We start from the raw sequence: 18,811 nt of genomic DNA, 5'->3' as shown, positions 1-18,811 counted from the left end.
GGGAATTGGGGGAGGATGTGGTTCAGGAGTCACGTGACTGCAACCCATCCGTGCCGACCCTTTGTTGTTGGGATTTTGGGCAAGAAGAATCGCGATATTGCCCCGGCACGAAAGGATAGCAAAGAGAACCGAGGACGAACGATTGCTAAAAGGACGGAAAACAGTAGATACGCGTCGCCTTTTCCCTTACAACTAGCAAAACAGACGCGCGAGAGATGCACACAAAGACAGAACGAGAGGCGTCCGCGAGCTGTTATTGAGACGCGCAAGAGCTCAGCAGCGAATCCCCGCAAATGTGCTTATGAGCGAAATGCACGGTTGTTTTTAACCGGAGTGATGCTCATAAGGCTCAGTTGGCCTTCCTGGGACACAAACACGTTTTAAAAGGGATATTTTCCGCATCCTCCACAGCTTGCTTCTCTTTTGTTCCCCTGCACCTTTATTTAACAGGTCAAAGAGGAGAGACAGATACATGATGTTGGTGGGGACCGGGCTTGTAAGGTGGACCCGACCAGAACTGTCTGTGTTCTGCCTGCTGACCATCATCCTCAGTCCAGCGCTGGGATCCGTCCAGGCATCCTACCCGCAGAACACCGACTGTGTGTCCGGCAAAGGCAAAGGCTGCTTAGGTAACGTTATGCCTTCACAATTTAATATGTTGCATGAAAATCAAAGCATGCTCACTTTGTATCCTTGTTGCAGATATTGCCCATTTGTTGAAGATGGAGATTCGAGCATGGCCTCTGTTGGCTTACGAGATGCAGGCAGTGTAGGGATGCTAAAATGAAACTACCAATGTGTTCCTGTCAAATAAACTGATGCATGGTGATATTTTGAATTGTGTGCATATATTACCTCGCTTTTGAATGGGCTGAAGTGCAGCATCCATCTTTTGATGCACCAGATCAGGTGAGACAACATAAAGGGAAGCGTGAACCCCACCCTTTAACAGAGACTCTCATCAGATCAGGGGTCTGTAGTGACCACAAATTCTCTTCAACTAAGGAAAGTGCTTTCAATGAATGGGATTCTGTTGGGTTTTTTATAGCTTTGTGTATAGTTATTCCTTTATGGACAAGGATGGGCCAGTTGTTATGTTTTAAGTCACATGCATGCGGCTTGGGAAGGCAACAGTGAGCCCCGCTGTCCATATACTGTCCCATATGGCGACCAATGGGGGGCTTTCAGGCTCGAGGCCTGTTTGAAAAGGTGTTGTGATCATAATTATTGTTTTGCATGTCCTTCCAGACCTTTAGAAACACATGCTCATTGTCCTATAGATTGGATAATGGATGTTTCCAACCGTATCCAAGTAATTGTCTTAAAGATTAGTGCAGTTAATGCCTTGTCATGGCAGTTGAACTGCAACATTTGGTGATTTTTAGGATATTGGCAAATGTATAAAGCTTTGACTTGTTTGTAAGAATAGTTAAGACGGATATAATTGCACATTTTAGGCCTGTTGATTCAACTAGTATGTTTGCACCTGATGACTTTTTACACACTGACTGCATGTGAAGTATTAAAAATAAGTAGCCGTTTAAAACGTAACCTTTTAACACAATGCTCATCTCTGTCTTTTAGGTCATTATATATAATGTAAACTCTCCAGATGGGCTTCTTTCCCCTCGCTGTCTTTCTTTTTTAAATCCTGACACCCTTTTTGTCACCTAGAATTAATAGAAGGAAAAGCAGCTGACAATAGGGGCCATTGTGCGCCAGTGTTTTCAGATTCAAAGCTCCAGGCACCAGTGGTTTAATCAGTGGCTGTTCTGCATAAGCAACGGGCTGGTTTTGTAAAAGGCAGGAACACAATGGAGCAAGTCTCAGGGGCATCCGAATTGCCCTCAGCAGTTGCATAGTACTGACCACAAGCAGAAAAAGCACCCTTCATTGATGCCCTTCTCCTTAGTGTCACTAATTCACAAGACATGCTACTTTTGACCGCTGTGTTAGTGTTGTTTCTTTTATTAAAGGGCTTAGTGCAGTGCTTTGTGCATGTATTTTGGCAAGTTGACAATGTTGCAAACCTTGAGAAAAGTGCATTTAATTGTCATGTTAGTCTTTGCATTCTGTGACTTCTGTATTGATGATGTTCCTGGAATTTAATCCTGGATCTCCGTTAATCAATATTTATGCTTGCATCTCTGCTTTTATTTATTGCTTTTACATGTCAGCAAATGATAAATTAGAATGCACTTATTTCGCCCTCACATTTTAGATAAATATCAAATTGCTTACCTGATTTAAAAAGAGTGGTTTTGCCTCAGGAACTTAATTGTTATATTGAATTGGGTATGCAACACAGTTTTCGTAGTTTGTTTAGCATACCAAAAAATAAATTAAAAAAATCCTTTTGAGTGAAAAATATTGGTATTGTGATCTGCTTAGACCCAACAATATGCTAAATTATTAACCTGATGTGAGCGGAATAGGAAAAGAAAAATTTAGAGGAAAAATTATTGTTATAAATAATACCAATTTAATTTACCAGCCTAAAGAAATTGGGCAAAATATCATATTAGTATACTACCAAGTGACATAAATAGCAAAAACACAAAATATTATATTTATTTGTATTTATGCATAGAAGTCGACGTATATGCATACCGTTGTAATTCTGTGACCCAAAATGACATCACAATCTCTGACCTTAGCAAGAGAACAGAAACTTCAGTTGTTTACTTTAAGTGTATCTAATTTCTATCTAATCTACTATTCTTTAAATATGCCATTTGAATTTTAGGTAACGTCATTAGATAATGTGTTTACCATAGCATGTACAGTTGAGTCCATCCTGTGCACTTACCAATCAGAGCTCTAATCTTTGGCTGATCTGGACAGAGAATAGAGAATCTCTGAAGCTGCATAGAATGATTTCTTTAAGTACTCTTCAGCCCATTTCCAGGCCGCTCTTGAAACACGCATCGCTCACAACACAAAGCGCACGCATCTGAGAGAATATCAATTGACATGCAACTGCCATTTTGTATTCAAGGATGCTGGGGTTCTAAAGCAAGGCTGGATATGAAAAACCCAACTCTTATTCTCATCAGTCAATTTAATGGCTTTCCATTGAACAGACAAACGGCCTCTAAATCACTCCAGTACGAGAGAGATGCTTTATGCACATAGCTTCCCCGCAGCCCATAGGTCTGAAATCAATTGCGTCCACCGTGACAGGGCAAGGGGTCAACCGGAGGGAAGCGGTATTGCAAAGCTTTGCATAATGCATGTGTGTGCATGTGCTTGTGAGCCCATTTAAGGCTATATGTTCACCCTGCGTGTTATCGAGGTATTTTAGCCCATCCATGGTGGCTTTCTGTTTTAGACGGCGAAATATTGTGCTATGCTTAGTAGAATTTACACTGAAAATGTTTAAGAAGATCGAACGTAATTCTTTAGCTGGTTTAAAAGGTGAAATGTGTAATTTCTGCACCACTGCACTCTTAAAAATAAATGTTCTTTAGTGGCATTGATGATTCCAAGAAGAACCTTTAACATCCATGGAGTTTTTTCATTGCACAGCTTCTTTATAGTGGAAAAAGTTTCTTTAGATTATTATTATTATTTTTTCTTGGGAAGTCAGAAATGGTTATTCTATAGCATCCTTGTGGAACCTTTATTTTTAAGAGTGTAGAGTCATAGAAATAATGAAATGATTGTTTTCAATCAGGTTTTCCAAACACTCCCCTTTCTGCCATTGGTCAGGTGAACAGACAGCCCTGCTCTCAAACTCACACCATTGGCTGAGCCACTGTTGCTGTGTGGGACTGAATGCTTCAACCAATGTTTTAAAAATGTAAACTAATTGTTTGCTTGGATTTGTCTTTGTATATTAAGATAGGATTAGAAATTTCTTGGTGGCTTCTGTTTCAAGCCGCTTTTCCACCGAAATTAACTGGAACAATATATCCCAGGAACTTTTTTCCCCCCAGACCTGTTGCTGTTCCATCGCGGTCTAAAGTACCGAGAAGAATAGGCAAATAGTCTGGTGACGTAGGTCTGTGCGCATTTCAATACCAAGTACGCAAATTTTGGACTTGCATCTTCAGTAGTTCGGACTTCACAAGTTCGACTCTGGAGTGTGAACTCCTGTGGACTGGACGACACAAGTCCGGTAATTCTGCAAACAGCAGCGTACTTGATAACGTCAGTTGGCCTGCCTTAGCTACTGCAATTTTCCTCACTGTATTTACAATAAGATGAAATGTATCAAACACCACTACCTCTTTTCGTTTTCATTTAAACATATTAATAGCCGCAGAAATGTAGTTCAGGGAACTTACATACATTACAATGAAACAGAATATTATATCAAACATTGCCTGTTTTAATTTTCATTTTAACATATTAATAGATTTATAGAATAATAGAATAAAGACCAAAGATTACCTGTTAAGATTTACCCAAAATGAATGATATCTTAAGTTTATCCACTAAAGAGACATCGGAGCCAGCGGCAAACGTCCGAAGGACTATCCGAGTTGAGGCTGCTCTCATCAGGATACATGAGCACATGATCGCGTGGAGCTGATCGTCTCCAAAATCGGCGTAGCACATTTTCAAATAACTTTTTATAAATAAACCGCAGATTTGAGTTTTAAACAAGTACATTCTTGCCTGAAATACTTTTAAAACTACATTTCATGACACAATAACAGTAATATTAAAAAAGAATAATAATAATAATACAATTATGTGAATGGTGGGTGAAATACGATGCTGTGTGAACTCAACCAATCAGCATGTTCAGCGCTCAAGTCCTGCCCCCGAAAGTTCCAGACCTTTGAAAAAGTACTTCCTCGCAAGCAGGGACTTTCTGAGGGGCAATTGTTTACCCGAAACTTTATTTAAATCCTGGTTCCTGCGGTGGAAACACACCGAGTACCGGCCCAAAGTCCCTAGTTCCTGGGGAAGTTCCTGCAGTGGAAAATGGGCTTTAGATGCTGAAATATTGTGCTATGCTTAGTAGAATTTAAGCTGAAAATGATTTATTTTTTTTCTTCTCTTTTAGCTGGTTTAAAGGCGTAATGTGCCATTTCTGCACCACTACACTCTTTAAAATAAAGGTTCTTTATTGGCATCTGTGGTTCAACAAAGAACTTTTAACATTTAAGGAAACTTTCACTTGCACAAAAGTTTCTTTAAAACTGAAAGAATGTTTTTTAGATTGTTAAAATTTCCTTTACACTAAATAAAAATGTTTTAGAGTTCTTTAGGGAAAATGGTTCTTCTGTGGCATCCCTGCAAAAACCTCCTTTAACCTTTATTTTTAAGAGTGTAGAGTCATAGAATTAATGTTTGTTTTCAACCAGGCCTCCCAAATACTCACCTTTCTGCCATTGGTCAGACAAACAGATAGCCCCGCCCTCAAACTCACATTATTGGTTAAGCCAGTGTTGCTGTGTGAAATTGGTCAGAATGCTTGAACAAATGTTTTAAAATATAGGCTAAACTAAAGGTTTACTTAGAACTGTCTTTGCATATTAAGCTGGGATGACAAAATATTTAAGCATTTAAAACAAATAATCATTTAATTTTTTGGAATTTGCTTAAGATATTTCTTGTATTTGGCTTTATATTTACTTGTTTTTGTCATGTAACATTTTGCGTCATACCATCAAGGTGTGTTTTGGTCCTAAAGTGCTTAACTCTGATGTCATGCTTGTGGATTCTGTCAGTTGCACACTGGCGAATAATTAAGAGCCAATTATTTTAAGGAACCCTTCACAGATGGTGCCTTCAAAGAGGCCCAGCCCACAGTAAACCACAATTACTCCCACCCACAGACACTGCCAAATGGACCATGCTGGTAGGCTCTTTGTTTCATTCTTGGTCTGTAGTTAAACCATAATTTTGATGGTTAAAGTTCTCAAAAGAACAACCGGTTCCTGGTTGATGGATATAGGTTGTATATATAATTATATATATATATATATATATATATATATATATATATATATATATATATATATATATATATATATATATATATAGCTATAACTTGTTGGGATTGCAGTGAAATACTTATAAGATGTAAGAAGATATATTTCTCCAAATAATTCACTGCCAACTGAGGTTAAACCAAGTTTATCACTTTAAATTAATGTTATTAACCATCTTGCAGATCAAAGCGGCGGTGGTTCCTGACCACTAGACTGTACAAACGTTGTACTCCTTCACAGTAATGGCTTCATACCTTTGCATCTTTGATCTTGAACATTAGGCTAAGAGATCCGTATCATGGCTTGTTTGATCTCAAAGACCCGACTGATCTAATTATAATAGTACAAGTCGACTGCAGTGGATTCTGGTTGGGACTCATTAACAACAGCAAGAAACTAGTTGTCCACTCTCTTTAGGATATTTACCACCGCAACCCTCAAATCAAAAGTGTCTCTGTACTTTCACTTTACCCATCTCTCTTCTGTGCTCTAACAGTCTTTCTCTGCTTCTTAGTATGTATATTATATAATTTTTTTATTTTTTTTTTGAGTGTGTCCCTTATATGCCAGATGTAAAGAGGCACTACAGAATGGAGAAAACCCATATAATGCTGTCGTCCCTTGCAGCAGTTTACAGTTGTACAGTTAAAGCACAACCCGGAGCACAGGTTCTGAGTGATTGGGTTACTTCATTTTTTCACTGTAGCACGCTTAAGCCAAACTTGAGTAGCAAGTTAAAATTCTGTATCAGTAAGAAGGAACTAGTTGTTAAAGCGTAATTTTGTGAATCATATGCAATCTTAAATTGTAGAAGGGTATTATGTAAATTTTTTTTACGACTTTTCTAAGAATTTTATTTATAGTTTTGTAAGAACTGTTGGCAGACGAGGTATGATCATATATATACTGTATATATTAACAGTCTCTTATGCTTACTAAGGCATTTATGCATTTATTTGATCAAAATTTCAGTAAAAAACAGTATAGTATTGTGAAATATTATTATAATTAAAAATAACTATTTTGTTTTAATATATATTAAAATGTAATTTATTCCTTAGATGCAATACGATTATTATCTTATTATTATTTCTTCTTATAATGTTGAAAATAGTTGTGTTGCTTCATATTTTTGTGAAAACCATAATTTTTTCCATAGTAATTACAAAATAAAAAAGAACAGTTATTTTTTATTTTTTTTTTTTTTTTTTTTTGGAAAGAAATCTTTTTTGTAACATTAGAAATATCTTTACTGTCACTTTTGATCAATTTAATGTATCCTTGCTAAATAAAAGTAATAATTATATTAAATATGTATAATATATTAATATATATATATGTATGCCATAATTGCATGTAAAGCTATATTTTGACCCAGCTGTTACCACATGCTGTGCTTTTATGCTGTATTCGCAGCGCTGAACTCCACATGAATCCCTGCTGAAAAGTCATGCTTGAATTTCCATACTGGTTCAGGCTGGTTTATGTTGCCGGTCTAGCAGTGTCATTAAAGTTGCATAACATGGCAAAAGCAGCACAGCTCCCTTTACACTCATATTTACATGATACTTGCATTGAACTTCTTTCAAAAATGTCTTTAATGTGTGAAATGTTATGAGCTGTTGAAGAAGGAGAAAAGTAACTTTCATACGATGCAGTTAAAGGGCCTTAAAACGGGAATGAGTGCCCAAAGTCAAGCTATAACGTCACAGCTTCCTCCTTTTTAATAAGAGACACTTTGCAGGGTCTGTTGACCCATTGAGGAGACGAGTATTGACTGGTCTTGAGCGGAGGAGCTGTTTGGCTACAGGCAATGGACTAATGTCCTTATCTTTCAAATGGCATTGATTTCTGTCCCTGCTCTGATTATCTTTGTGCACTGTGAGATCTGGGTCTCCCCTCTGCCCCACACACTTTGTGGTTTGTGTTTGTTTGGAGATGTGCAGTTGGAAATGGGTCAGTTCAGATGAGGGACGTTTAAGGAACATCCCATGAAGGAACTAGAGTTGAATAAGGTTGGTTTTGAATGTTAGGCCTTATTGGAGTTGGTATTTGTCCTTTTGCACATTTCAGTGAGTTCTGAGAAACTTGTTTTGTAAATATTAAACAGACTAGCATGAATGTTATTGTAAAATTAATACTATAGCATAGTTTTACATTGAAAACTGAACTAAAATAACAGCCATTCTTAGATAAACCATTACAAAAACAATAAAAATTAAAAAAACTGCAAATAAAAAAAAAAAAATAAATATATATAAATAAATTCCAATGTATATATCTAACTAAAAACAAATAATTTCTTACCATGGTATATATCAAAGTACCATGATACTGTCATTTAAAACCATCTCTCAGATGTAACATTGTCCTTGCTCCTTGTGTTTATGAAGGATGTCCTATATCATATTTATCTTTTATTTTATTTTGATGTCTTTATGTGTCTTTATGCATGCTCATGTTGATACCATGTGTCAAAGAGTGCGAGATGAGATTTTTTGTTTGTGTTAAGCAGGGGCCCCATAGAAGGGAACATAAGTGAGGAATGCATTACAGTTGGTTAATGTGAGAACATCCTGGTATAGTTTAGTTTCTCATAATGCAGAATATTTTTAAACAAATTCCATAACACTTTTAAGGCCTGTCTTTTTTTTCCCCCCAAAATGTTTTTCCCCCTCCTGAACCAAACTTTACAGTTTTATTCCTGTCTATATTCTGAAGAGATTTGTTCATGCATAATTTGTCTAATTTATAGAACATTTTATACCTAAAAATGTGGGGAAAAAAATGAATTTTCTTCTGGCTGTTGACAGTATTTTTATGATAAAAAGAGATATCCAAAATCCTCTGTAAAAACCTGTATCTCTAATGTCACTAAAAAGTAACAAGACTTTTGAATCTGGCTTTATCCTGTTTAGATTTCTGTTCTGGAAAAGTAGGCAAATGAGTGCTTATTTGTTTAGAAAATGCCTCATTTGCATATTTAATCAAAACATTTCAGAACACTTGTTATACAGAACATTTGTCTTAAAGGGATACTCCACCCCAAAATGAAAATGTTGTCATTAATCACTTACCCCTGTGTCGTTCCAAACCCGTAAAAGCTTTGTTCGTCTTCGGAAAACAATTTAAGATATTTTGGATGAAAACCTGGAGGCTTGTGACTGTCCCATAGACTGCCAAGTAAGTTAAACTGTCAAGGTCCAGAAAAGTATGAAAGACATCGTCAGAATAGTTCATCTGCCATCAGTGGTTCAACCATAACGTTATGAAGCGACGAGAATACTTTTTGTAAGAGAAGAAAACAAAAATAACAACTTTATTCAACAATTCCTTTCTCACCAGTCTCCTCTGTGTCTCTCCATATCACCGTGCTGCGTGTGCTCTTCTGTACCAGCCACACCACAAAGATGCGCTGTTTTCTTTCAAATCAAAGCTAAATACACATAGAAGTTACAGAGTTACAGAGGAGATTGTTGACAGAGCAATTGTTGAATAAAGTCGTTATTTTTGTTTTCTTTGCTTACAGAAAGTATTCTCGTCGCTTCATAACTTTACCGTTGAATCACTGATGGCAGATGGACTATTCTGATGATGTCTTTCATACTTTTCTGGACCTTGACACTGTTATTTACTTGGCAGTCTATGGGACAGACACAATCCTCCTGATTTTCATCCAAAATATCTTCAGTTGTGTTCTGAAGATGAATGAAGCTCTTATGGGTTTGCAACGACATGGGGGTAAGTGATTAATGACAAAATTTTCATTTTGAGGTGGAGTATCCCTTTAATGTGCTGTTATTAATCAAGTGTGTGTGTGTGTGTGTGTTTTTTTTTTTTATTGTGTGTGTGTGTGTGTGTGTGTAAAAATATATATATATATATTTTTTTTTTTTTTTTTATCATATTCACATGTGGTGTCTTGCCTTAAGAACATTTTATTCCTCATTGCTTTTAAAACTGTTATCATTGTACTCTGTACAGTATAGTAGTGTACAGTAATGTTGTACACTGCACAGTCCTCTGTACACTGTAGTAATGTAGAGTATGTTATCACTGTACATTACTGTACTCAGGCTGTGAAATCCAGTTCACTTTGACAGTGTATTTGTTATCAGTCGTTCTATTTCCACTAGTGCCAGACCCAACACATCATCTATAACAGCACTTTAACACCTCCACAGATTAACCTCTCATCTCATTTAAACAGCATTATTAATTAACTTCTCAAGCTGCTCCTCCAAACTTCTCTTGTCTGAAGTCTGTGCATAGGTTTGATTGGAACATTTCATTTCTACAAAACCATTTGGCTGGGTTTCTGTGGCCGCAGCATTCGAGCAGTTTTCTTAATGCATGTGTGGCTCGGCCGAATGCCAGGAAGCATCGGTAGTGGCTTTAAGTGTCTGCTTCTCATTAACGGGCTGTCTTGTGCCTCGTCTCATCTGCCTGCATTTACACGAGGGTTACGGCTGCCCGCTGCCCTGCATTTGCATAAACAATGACCTGCTTTGGGGTGCTTTGTTCTTAATTTAAATGAAATCTCCATTCATATACTGGGGATAACAGCAAGAATGGTTATTATAGGCTACCTAGCTTGCTTTGAAGTGCTTTGTTTTCATAGAGCTATTTAAAAACTCAGAATTAAGAAAAATTAAAACATTTTGAAATTCATTCAAAGTGTAATATTACCAACACACCCATTTCTTGACTATAATACATAATTTTGTTTCCAAATTCTGAATTCTCTTTTGCTCACCAAGGCTGTATCTATTTGATCAATTTGATTGATATCTATTTGATTTTAAATTATAATAATAATTTACATTATTTCGTTATATTTGATCAAATATACTGTAATAATGTGAAATATTATTACAATTTAAAATAATTGTTTTCTATTTGAATATATTTTAAAATGTCATTTATTCCTGTGATTCAAAGGTGAATTTTTCTTACACAGAACTGTAAGTTAGTATAAATAGTAGCATGTTATCATATGTGCTGTGACTGTCCAGGGTTTCCAAGGTATATTTGGGTTTTTAAATATATATTTTGTGGTAATATGTCATTCAAAACCAGTATGTCTTTTTTCTGTTGAGCACAAATGAAGGTATTTTGTCCAAAACATCACTGGAAGGCAAAACACAGAGGCATTTTTCAAAATACCTTTATGTTCCACAGAAGAAAGTCAGTCATGCAGGTTTAAAACATCATGAGGGTAAATAAATAATCACAGACGCTTCATTCTTGGGTGAAAATTTTTTTAACCCCGTCTCAAAGGTTTATCAGTCCCAGCTGTGTGTCAGATGGAGGATCTGGCCTTGCTTAATTTCTGTTAATAGGCTTCATACTCACAGCTTGTGGTCTGAAATATGTTGGACACATGCTCTCTCCTGGGCAGCAGTCTGATTTCAGATCAGTATGTTTCACAGCTTTGATATTGGGTGGATGAAGCTGATCCTGGACTAGAATTTTAACTTTAAATGAACTTCCTGGTTCCAGATATAGAAGGTTGGTTAATGGTATATGGGTGCACATTCATATGGACCCTCATTAACACAGCATAAGCATATTTAGACTCCTTAAACACAGACATTTGTTGGTCACCTGAACTTGTAGTAGGGGCATAAGTGGCATTGTTCAACACGTTTAACATGCAATTTTGATAGAAAAAAAAGTAAGAATTGTGCAATATTATCTCAGAAGTGCAATTAAAAAGTCAGAATTACCCATTTTATTTTTTTATTCCATGGCATAAAAGGTCTTCCATGCATTTTGCTTCATAAGAAAGGTTAAAAAAAACAAGCATAAAAGTAAAAATGGTTTCATTCCTTGCAATATGACCGAGACCAAAAGGTTTGTCCATGTTTTGTCTTATTGTCAGATCTGTCAGAGAAGAAGAGTGACCTGCGTGTGTGTGACGCCACCACGTGCCGTTACAGTGGCATCTGCCAAAACAACGGCGGAGACATCAAATGCGTATGCAACTTTGAGGTACACATTTTACTTCTTTCAACTATTACCATTTAACTCATTACACAAAACCTATAAAAAAAAACCCTTAAAATACTCTCTCTAAGTACATGTAGATGAGTTTGTTTCTTCATTGGAACAGATTTGTTGAAAACTACAATCAAAAAACTATCTTACCAATTGAAAATCTACAGTTAAAAACAAACACAACAATTAAACTCTAAACATCTAATACAAACAAAAAAATAAAAAACAAAATAACAGCACCACTCCAGAACACCAATTAATGTCTTGTGAAGTGAAAAGCTGCATGCTTAGTCCTCTATTCATAATATATTTTTTTCTGGTGAAAAAGCTTCTGGCTAAAATACGAGTCAGTGAAAAAGTTGTCTTATATGAATCAGGAGAGAAATATGCACAGAATACAAGCAACATTTAGAAGTGAAAACAGTCCAAAACAAATATGTTGGTGGATTATGATGTGAGAGGAAAACAGAGGACTGATTTTTTTTTTTTTTTTTTTTTCACTGGAGTAAGCATTATTATTGATTATGCACTTGTATTTTTGCCAAATGTGATGTTTTAAAGCTAAAAACATATTAATGATGTATATGTTTCTTACAATATGCAGCTTTTCACTTCACAAGACATTAACTGATGATCTGGAGTGGTGTGGATTACATGTGGATTATTGTGATGTTTTTATCAGCTGTTTGGACTCTCATTCTCAAGACACCCATTCACTGCAGAGGATCCACTGGTGAGCAAGTGATGTAATGCTACATTTATTCAAATCTGATGAAGAAACAAACTCACCTTCATCTTGGATGGCCTGAGGATGAGAACATTCTCAGCAAATTTTCATTTTTAGGTGAACTATTCCTTTAGCTCAAAGCCTGTCATGGACTTACTGTTGGTTTGATAGCTTCTGTCCACTCTTGATCCGCTGAGAAAAAATCTTGAACAGGGTGAATTTTCTGTGATTGTGCTTCAGGAAATCACTCAAATTATAATGCTGAATCAATGCTTTAGCATTTACCTGCATTCGTTTTTTTCCCTCGTTGATCAATAAGCCATCTCAAACATATTAATGTGAAAAATCAGAAGTGGCTGAACTCAGAACTACATTCAAAACCACCAATTTTCTCGCTGTACCTGAGAAGCCTCTCACATGTATTGTGTTTGCCGCAGTGCTCTAAGAACTATGACCCTGTGTGTGGTACAAACGGAGACACCTATCAGAATGAGTGCTATCTGAAACAAGCAGCCTGTACCCAGCAGAGACCCATCGTCCTGGCCTCTGAGGGCTCCTGCTATCCTGGTAATTCCAGACCATCTCCTTCACTTCCTGAAATAAAAACCTAACATCTTCTGCCTAAGCTCATATTACACTGACTGTGCTTATTTTATTAGAACAAGTCTCAAGCATTTTTTTTTAAAATGCTGCAGCAATCAGCATTGGTCTGTGATGGGGATTTTTTGTGGGTGGCTGGTGTGAATTAAGTTAAAAAATAAAACATTAATAATTAAAGGTCTCTATATATATATATATATATATATATATATATATATATATATATATATATATATATATACACACAGGCATTTTTTGACCCCACATTATGAATTTCATGGGCTTTTCTGTCATTTTCAGTGACATTTTCCATAATGTTGGACCATTATTGCATTTTGTACATTAATTAAATAAAATTATTTTTTATATATTTACTTGCATATGAATGATGCACATTATCAAGATATTTATTCGCATAAAAGTTAATTTCATATGGTTTTATTTAGACTACATTTTTGATGGGCCTCTAACGGGCCACTGGTGACAAAATTGGCATCAAGAAACATAAAGATGAGCCACTTTTACAAATTAGATCGATTTTTCTGAGGTCCAGAAATGCTATTTTAACATCCTGTGTATATGCAGAAGCTTTATATTACAGACTAATGAGCAGTGTGATCTGATACATGACAACCTTTATTTTTAGCTCTAATTAATCTCCTGATTACTTTTCATCCACAAATTACATGCCATGGCTCATAATAATTTGATATGCATATTAATAATACATAATGCAAGGACTATGCACTACTGCGCTGCTGCTATCACTGTATGGACTCTTGACATATATTGATATAATTCTAAATGGAAAGTTATAATTAGTCCTACTTGTTTCTTGTTCCAGATAGCAGCTCAGGATCTGGAGATGGAGGTTTGTTTTTTTCCTGTTATTTATTTCTGACCATAAAGCAGCAACAGTAATATCAACGAAATTCAAACGTGGTCATTTCTGGGATTTTGACCTACAGACTTCAAATTATCCCAGAAACGGGTCACCTCCCATCACTCTGGAACGCTGTAGATCAGCCAAAACATGCCATCTGAGGTTATTTTTAGCCCCATCATGCTGAAGTTGCCAGTTCTGTGCTAAAAGAGTGACCTCGCGCTGCGCTGGGTTTGAACCTCCCCTGGAGCGGGTTTTAAAGATGAAGGCCGCTCTAGAGCTGTCATTACAGCAAATTACAGACCACTGCAGGAACACAACTCAAGTTTCATATTTCAATTTCAACTTTTTTTTTTTTTAAAGATTTCAAGTATTTCAAAGTGCCTTTAATTAAAGAAATAAACCAAATTTGATCATTTATAATCAATTGAACAACTGTGAAGGACAAAAAAAGAGGAAAACTTAAAAAAAAATAGTATAAATATATCATGTAAATAAGGCAGCAACAGAAATTCAGTGTTCCTCAGTGCTAATGATATTGCTTTAATAAATTTTAAATAACCTTAATTTAACTTGTGTTATCACTGTCTCACAGAATATGAGGGATCAGGCACAGATTCGGGCAAGAAAGTCACAAAATGCAGCAACTGCAAGTACGGTGCTGAATGTGACGAAGACGCAGAGGATGAGGACTCGTACGTGCTGCATTAATTCCTTTATGATTTCTGTATTTATGATGTTGTCTGGTCAGATTTATGAGTATCCAGGAGTTGTTAATTAATGAGTCCTGTGCTATTTCTAGCCAGCTTTTAAAAGTAATGAATGTATGTTTGTATGTTTTTTATTATTTTTTTCAAAATTGGAAACAACTGCCAGTGTATAATATAAAAGAATTAATGCTGGAAAGAATTCAGTTTCTATCAAAGCTGAGAAAATAATATTTCTCCCATGAGATAGGGAAGCATTGCAAAACTATTTTTTTATCAAAAGTTTTTCTACCTGGTTCATGTTACTTTCGCATTTTCTTGCCAAGTGCTAATGAATAGTATGGACTAACGCCAGGAAGCACTGTAGCTTCCAAGGACATGAGATTTAGGAGCTCGGGGGAAAAGAATCCTACATCAGCTCTCAAAACACTCACAGCTAATTAGAGTTCCGTTACATCAGCCAGCAGGGGGAGACAATCACACAGGACAGGTCTAACAGATTTACTGCCGATCTTATTAGTGACCAAATTTACCAGGCATTACAACTTATTGTGTGTTATTTTAGTAGGACTTATATGCTATTATATTTTGAATTCGATTTTATTTGTATATTTTCTGTTTTCATTTACATTTTTTTTTTGTAATTTTGAGTATTTTATTGTTTATTAGTTAAAAAAAATTTTAAGTCTGTATTTTTTATGTTTTAGTTTTTATTTTAGTACTTCAACTAAATGAAACTAAATTAAATTAAAAAATAAAATGAGAAATGTTGCCTTGACACCTTTCTAAAATAAGTTTCATTTTAAAAAAAAATATTATTTAATTCAGTTCATGTTCATTTTATTCCAAGTAATTAATTTTTTAGCATTTTAGTTTAGTTCACAATAACCACCTTGATTTATGAAAGCCCATTTTTTCCACATAAAAGTCACAATTCCCTTATTTTTTATTCTATCAAAATAAAAAAGTCAGATTTACAAAATATAGAGTTAACATCTCGCAACTTTGACCTTTTTCTCTGAATTTTGAGTTTCGATCTCACAGATTTGAAAAATATAAAAGGTAATCATGACTTTTTATCTCACAATTCTGACTTTTTTCTCTCCGTTGCAAGTTCATATCTCGCAATACAGACTTTTCTTCTCAGAATTGTAAGTTTTGAATCACAACTGTGAGATACAAGCAAAAGCCATAATGGTGAGATAAAAAGTTGTGATTACCTTTTTAATTTTTTTATGTTCTGTTAGAAACAAGCTTCCATACTGAAGCTTTATCAGAAACATTCATGCTGTATCAGCAAAATGTTTGGGCTTTGAATTATTCATAGCACAACTCAGACTCATTTAAATTTGTCTACTGTTCTTTATAATGTTGCAGCTGTTCGTGTAAAATCGACTGCAGTGGGCACAATGAGAATCCAGTGTGTGGCACAGATGGAAACTCCTACTACAACCCCTGCCTGGTGCGAGAGGCGTCCTGCATGAAGCAGGAACAGATTGATGTGAAACATTTAGGGAGATGCCCAGGTCAGATCCTGTCACAGTCACGGCACTGCAGATAATGCATCAAGCCAAACAGTCACAGGTTTTTTATGTGAGATTTTGAAAGATAGTTTGTCTACCAAAGCCAATCCATGTTTGCTTTTAATCATTTAGATAAAGACAAAACTAAGAAAACTGAAGCTGGACTTCCATATAAGCCAGAATTGACTGGTAAGTACATTTCTAATCATCTTCATCTTTTAACCACTTCCATAATGTGAAATATTTTAGGGTGGAGAATATCTAATGAGAAAAATAAATGTTTTTATCCACTTGGAATTGATTGGATAGTGAAAAGTGTCACTATATGACATGGTTGGAGGGGAGGGGCTGAAAAATAAGAGTTTGATGATGTCAATCAAAAAGGGAAGTCTTTTCAGAAAGATTTTTTTTCTTTGGAATAAAGTCTCTTATGCTCACCAAGGCTGAATTTATTTAAAAGAGTACAGATTCAAAACGATTGTTGTATTTTTAGACCCAGCAAAAGCCGGTGAAGGAAAAGGATACGGCTGGATGCCCATTCCCTGCAAGGACGACTTCTGCATTCATGGCCAGTGTGAATTTAATTTCGGCATCGCCTCCTGCCGGTGAGCGTCTCGTATTTGATTGCACAAACCCCTTTGGATCCTTTCAGGTGTTCATTAAAAAAGGACATTGGTTTCAGATGGTTTCTTGTATTTCCACAGGTGTGATTCAGGTTACACAGGGACACAGTGTGATGAGATCGCTGACTTTAACATCCTGTATGTAGTACCCAGTGGTCAGAAACTTCATTATGTGCTCATAGCTGCTATCATTGGAGCCGTGCAGATTGCCATTATTGTGGCAGTTGTCATGTGTATTACCAGGTAAATGCTGGAGGGAAAAAAAGCAATAACATTTCACTACAATAACATTTGTTTTAGTAGATAAAAATTATATATATATATATATATATATAAAATTTAAGTGTGTAAAATTTAATACATTTTGGAAAAAATCATAAAAGCTCAATTTTAAAATGTATAAAAATAAAAAATATAACATTGTATATATATATATATATATATATATATATATATATATATATATTTATATATATATATATATATATATATATATATACACTGTATATAACATTTTTTTATTTATTTTTTATTTATTCATTTATTCTTTTCCAGGAAATGTCCTAAGAACAATCGTGGAAGACGGCAAAAGCAGAACTTTTCATCAAACAACTCAAGGATGATGTAGCTTGTTTTTATTTATTTTATTTTTTTTATACTTTTTGTACCGAGTGGATTACAGTTTTAATGTGCATTTTTGTTTTGTGCTTTCTTGACTCTGGACAATAAGGTTATCAATTTTAATTTTATTTTTATTATTTTATTGGATGGTGCCTTATTGTTTTCTTGTTTTCAGGACATTTAGGTACTTGATGTCAGTGACAAACACTGTCAAATGAATGATAAAAGCCAGCTCTTTTTTGTCGAGTTTTTCAGTTTTTGTTTTTATTTTTCCTTTAGATTGTGGTACCAGATTTTTTTTTTTTTCACATATTGTTAAATGTAACTCTCGGCACACAAACTGTACCACAAAAACGGACTTCCTCGATTTTCATGAAATGTGCTTCTTTACTGAAAATATTAACTCTGAACTGTCTTTAACTGCCCCCTTTGATTTGATTTTTATTTCCTCAAATCAAACATAGCTGAACACCAAATTTAATTGGACATGAACGAGTGCGCCGATAAAGTGATGACGTTTACAGTTTCTTTTGAAGGGAATTCCAGAGAATGAAATGCAACGTGTTTGACTAGCTAATCTTATCAATGTTGAAATGTTTGTAGTTTTTATGTTCTAATGTTATCGGTGTCGTTAATGTTGAAAGAAACATTACTGACATTAATTTAATTCTATGAACTGCATATCGCATGACCTGTGAAACTGTGTCCAGTGCTGTAGATTTAATAAAATTTAATTCTGTCTTACAGATATTTTTGTTGGCTGTACACATACTGTACACTTGGTGTATAGTTGGTTGTTAAACCTCGAGTAATTCAGATGTGGCCTGTACTAAGTCATACAATCTCTCAGTGTAATCTAATTTTAAGAATCCAGTTCAAGTACTTTGTAATGTGACAAAATCATTAGCATCAAATGTCAAGACTTCAGGTTTGAACCAGTTTGGACATCTTTACAATTTTAAAACGGATCTTGATGTCTTAAAGGGATTATTTAGACACTTTCATGTAGTTCCAAACCTTTTTTTTTTTTTTTTTGAAAAAAACAAAACAAAAAAAAACATTTAATCTGTTGAACACGAAGATATTTTGAAAAATGTCAGTTGTATGGACAAAAACATGATTCAGAATAACTTCTTGTGTTCCACAGAAGAAAGAAAGCCATAAAGGTTTGTTTTTGGG

The 18,811-nt window shown here is 35.3% G+C and overlaps 1 protein-coding gene across 1 annotated transcript; it reads left to right on the top strand.

Annotated features, from left to right (window-relative positions):
* On the top strand, positions 1-18,380 carry LOC109105503 (tomoregulin-1-like). The gene is made up of 10 exons (XM_042714627.1): positions 1-629; positions 11,833-11,942; positions 13,113-13,242; positions 14,120-14,146; positions 14,754-14,853; positions 16,243-16,391; positions 16,521-16,577; positions 16,882-16,993; positions 17,093-17,254; positions 17,567-18,380. Exons 1-10 carry the CDS (start codon positions 473-475, stop codon positions 17,637-17,639), a joined length of 1,077 nt encoding a protein of 358 aa, XP_042570561.1. The 5' UTR covers positions 1-472; the 3' UTR covers positions 17,640-18,380.
* Positions 18,381-18,811: the final 431 nt, after the last annotated feature.

This window comes from Cyprinus carpio, chromosome A24, assembly GCF_018340385.1.
Source record: "Cyprinus carpio isolate SPL01 chromosome A24, ASM1834038v1, whole genome shotgun sequence".
Classification (NCBI taxonomy): Eukaryota; Metazoa; Chordata; class Actinopteri; order Cypriniformes; family Cyprinidae; genus Cyprinus; species Cyprinus carpio.
The sequence above is the reverse complement of the archived record's forward strand: the minus strand, read 5'-3'. Positions and strand labels throughout refer to the sequence as shown.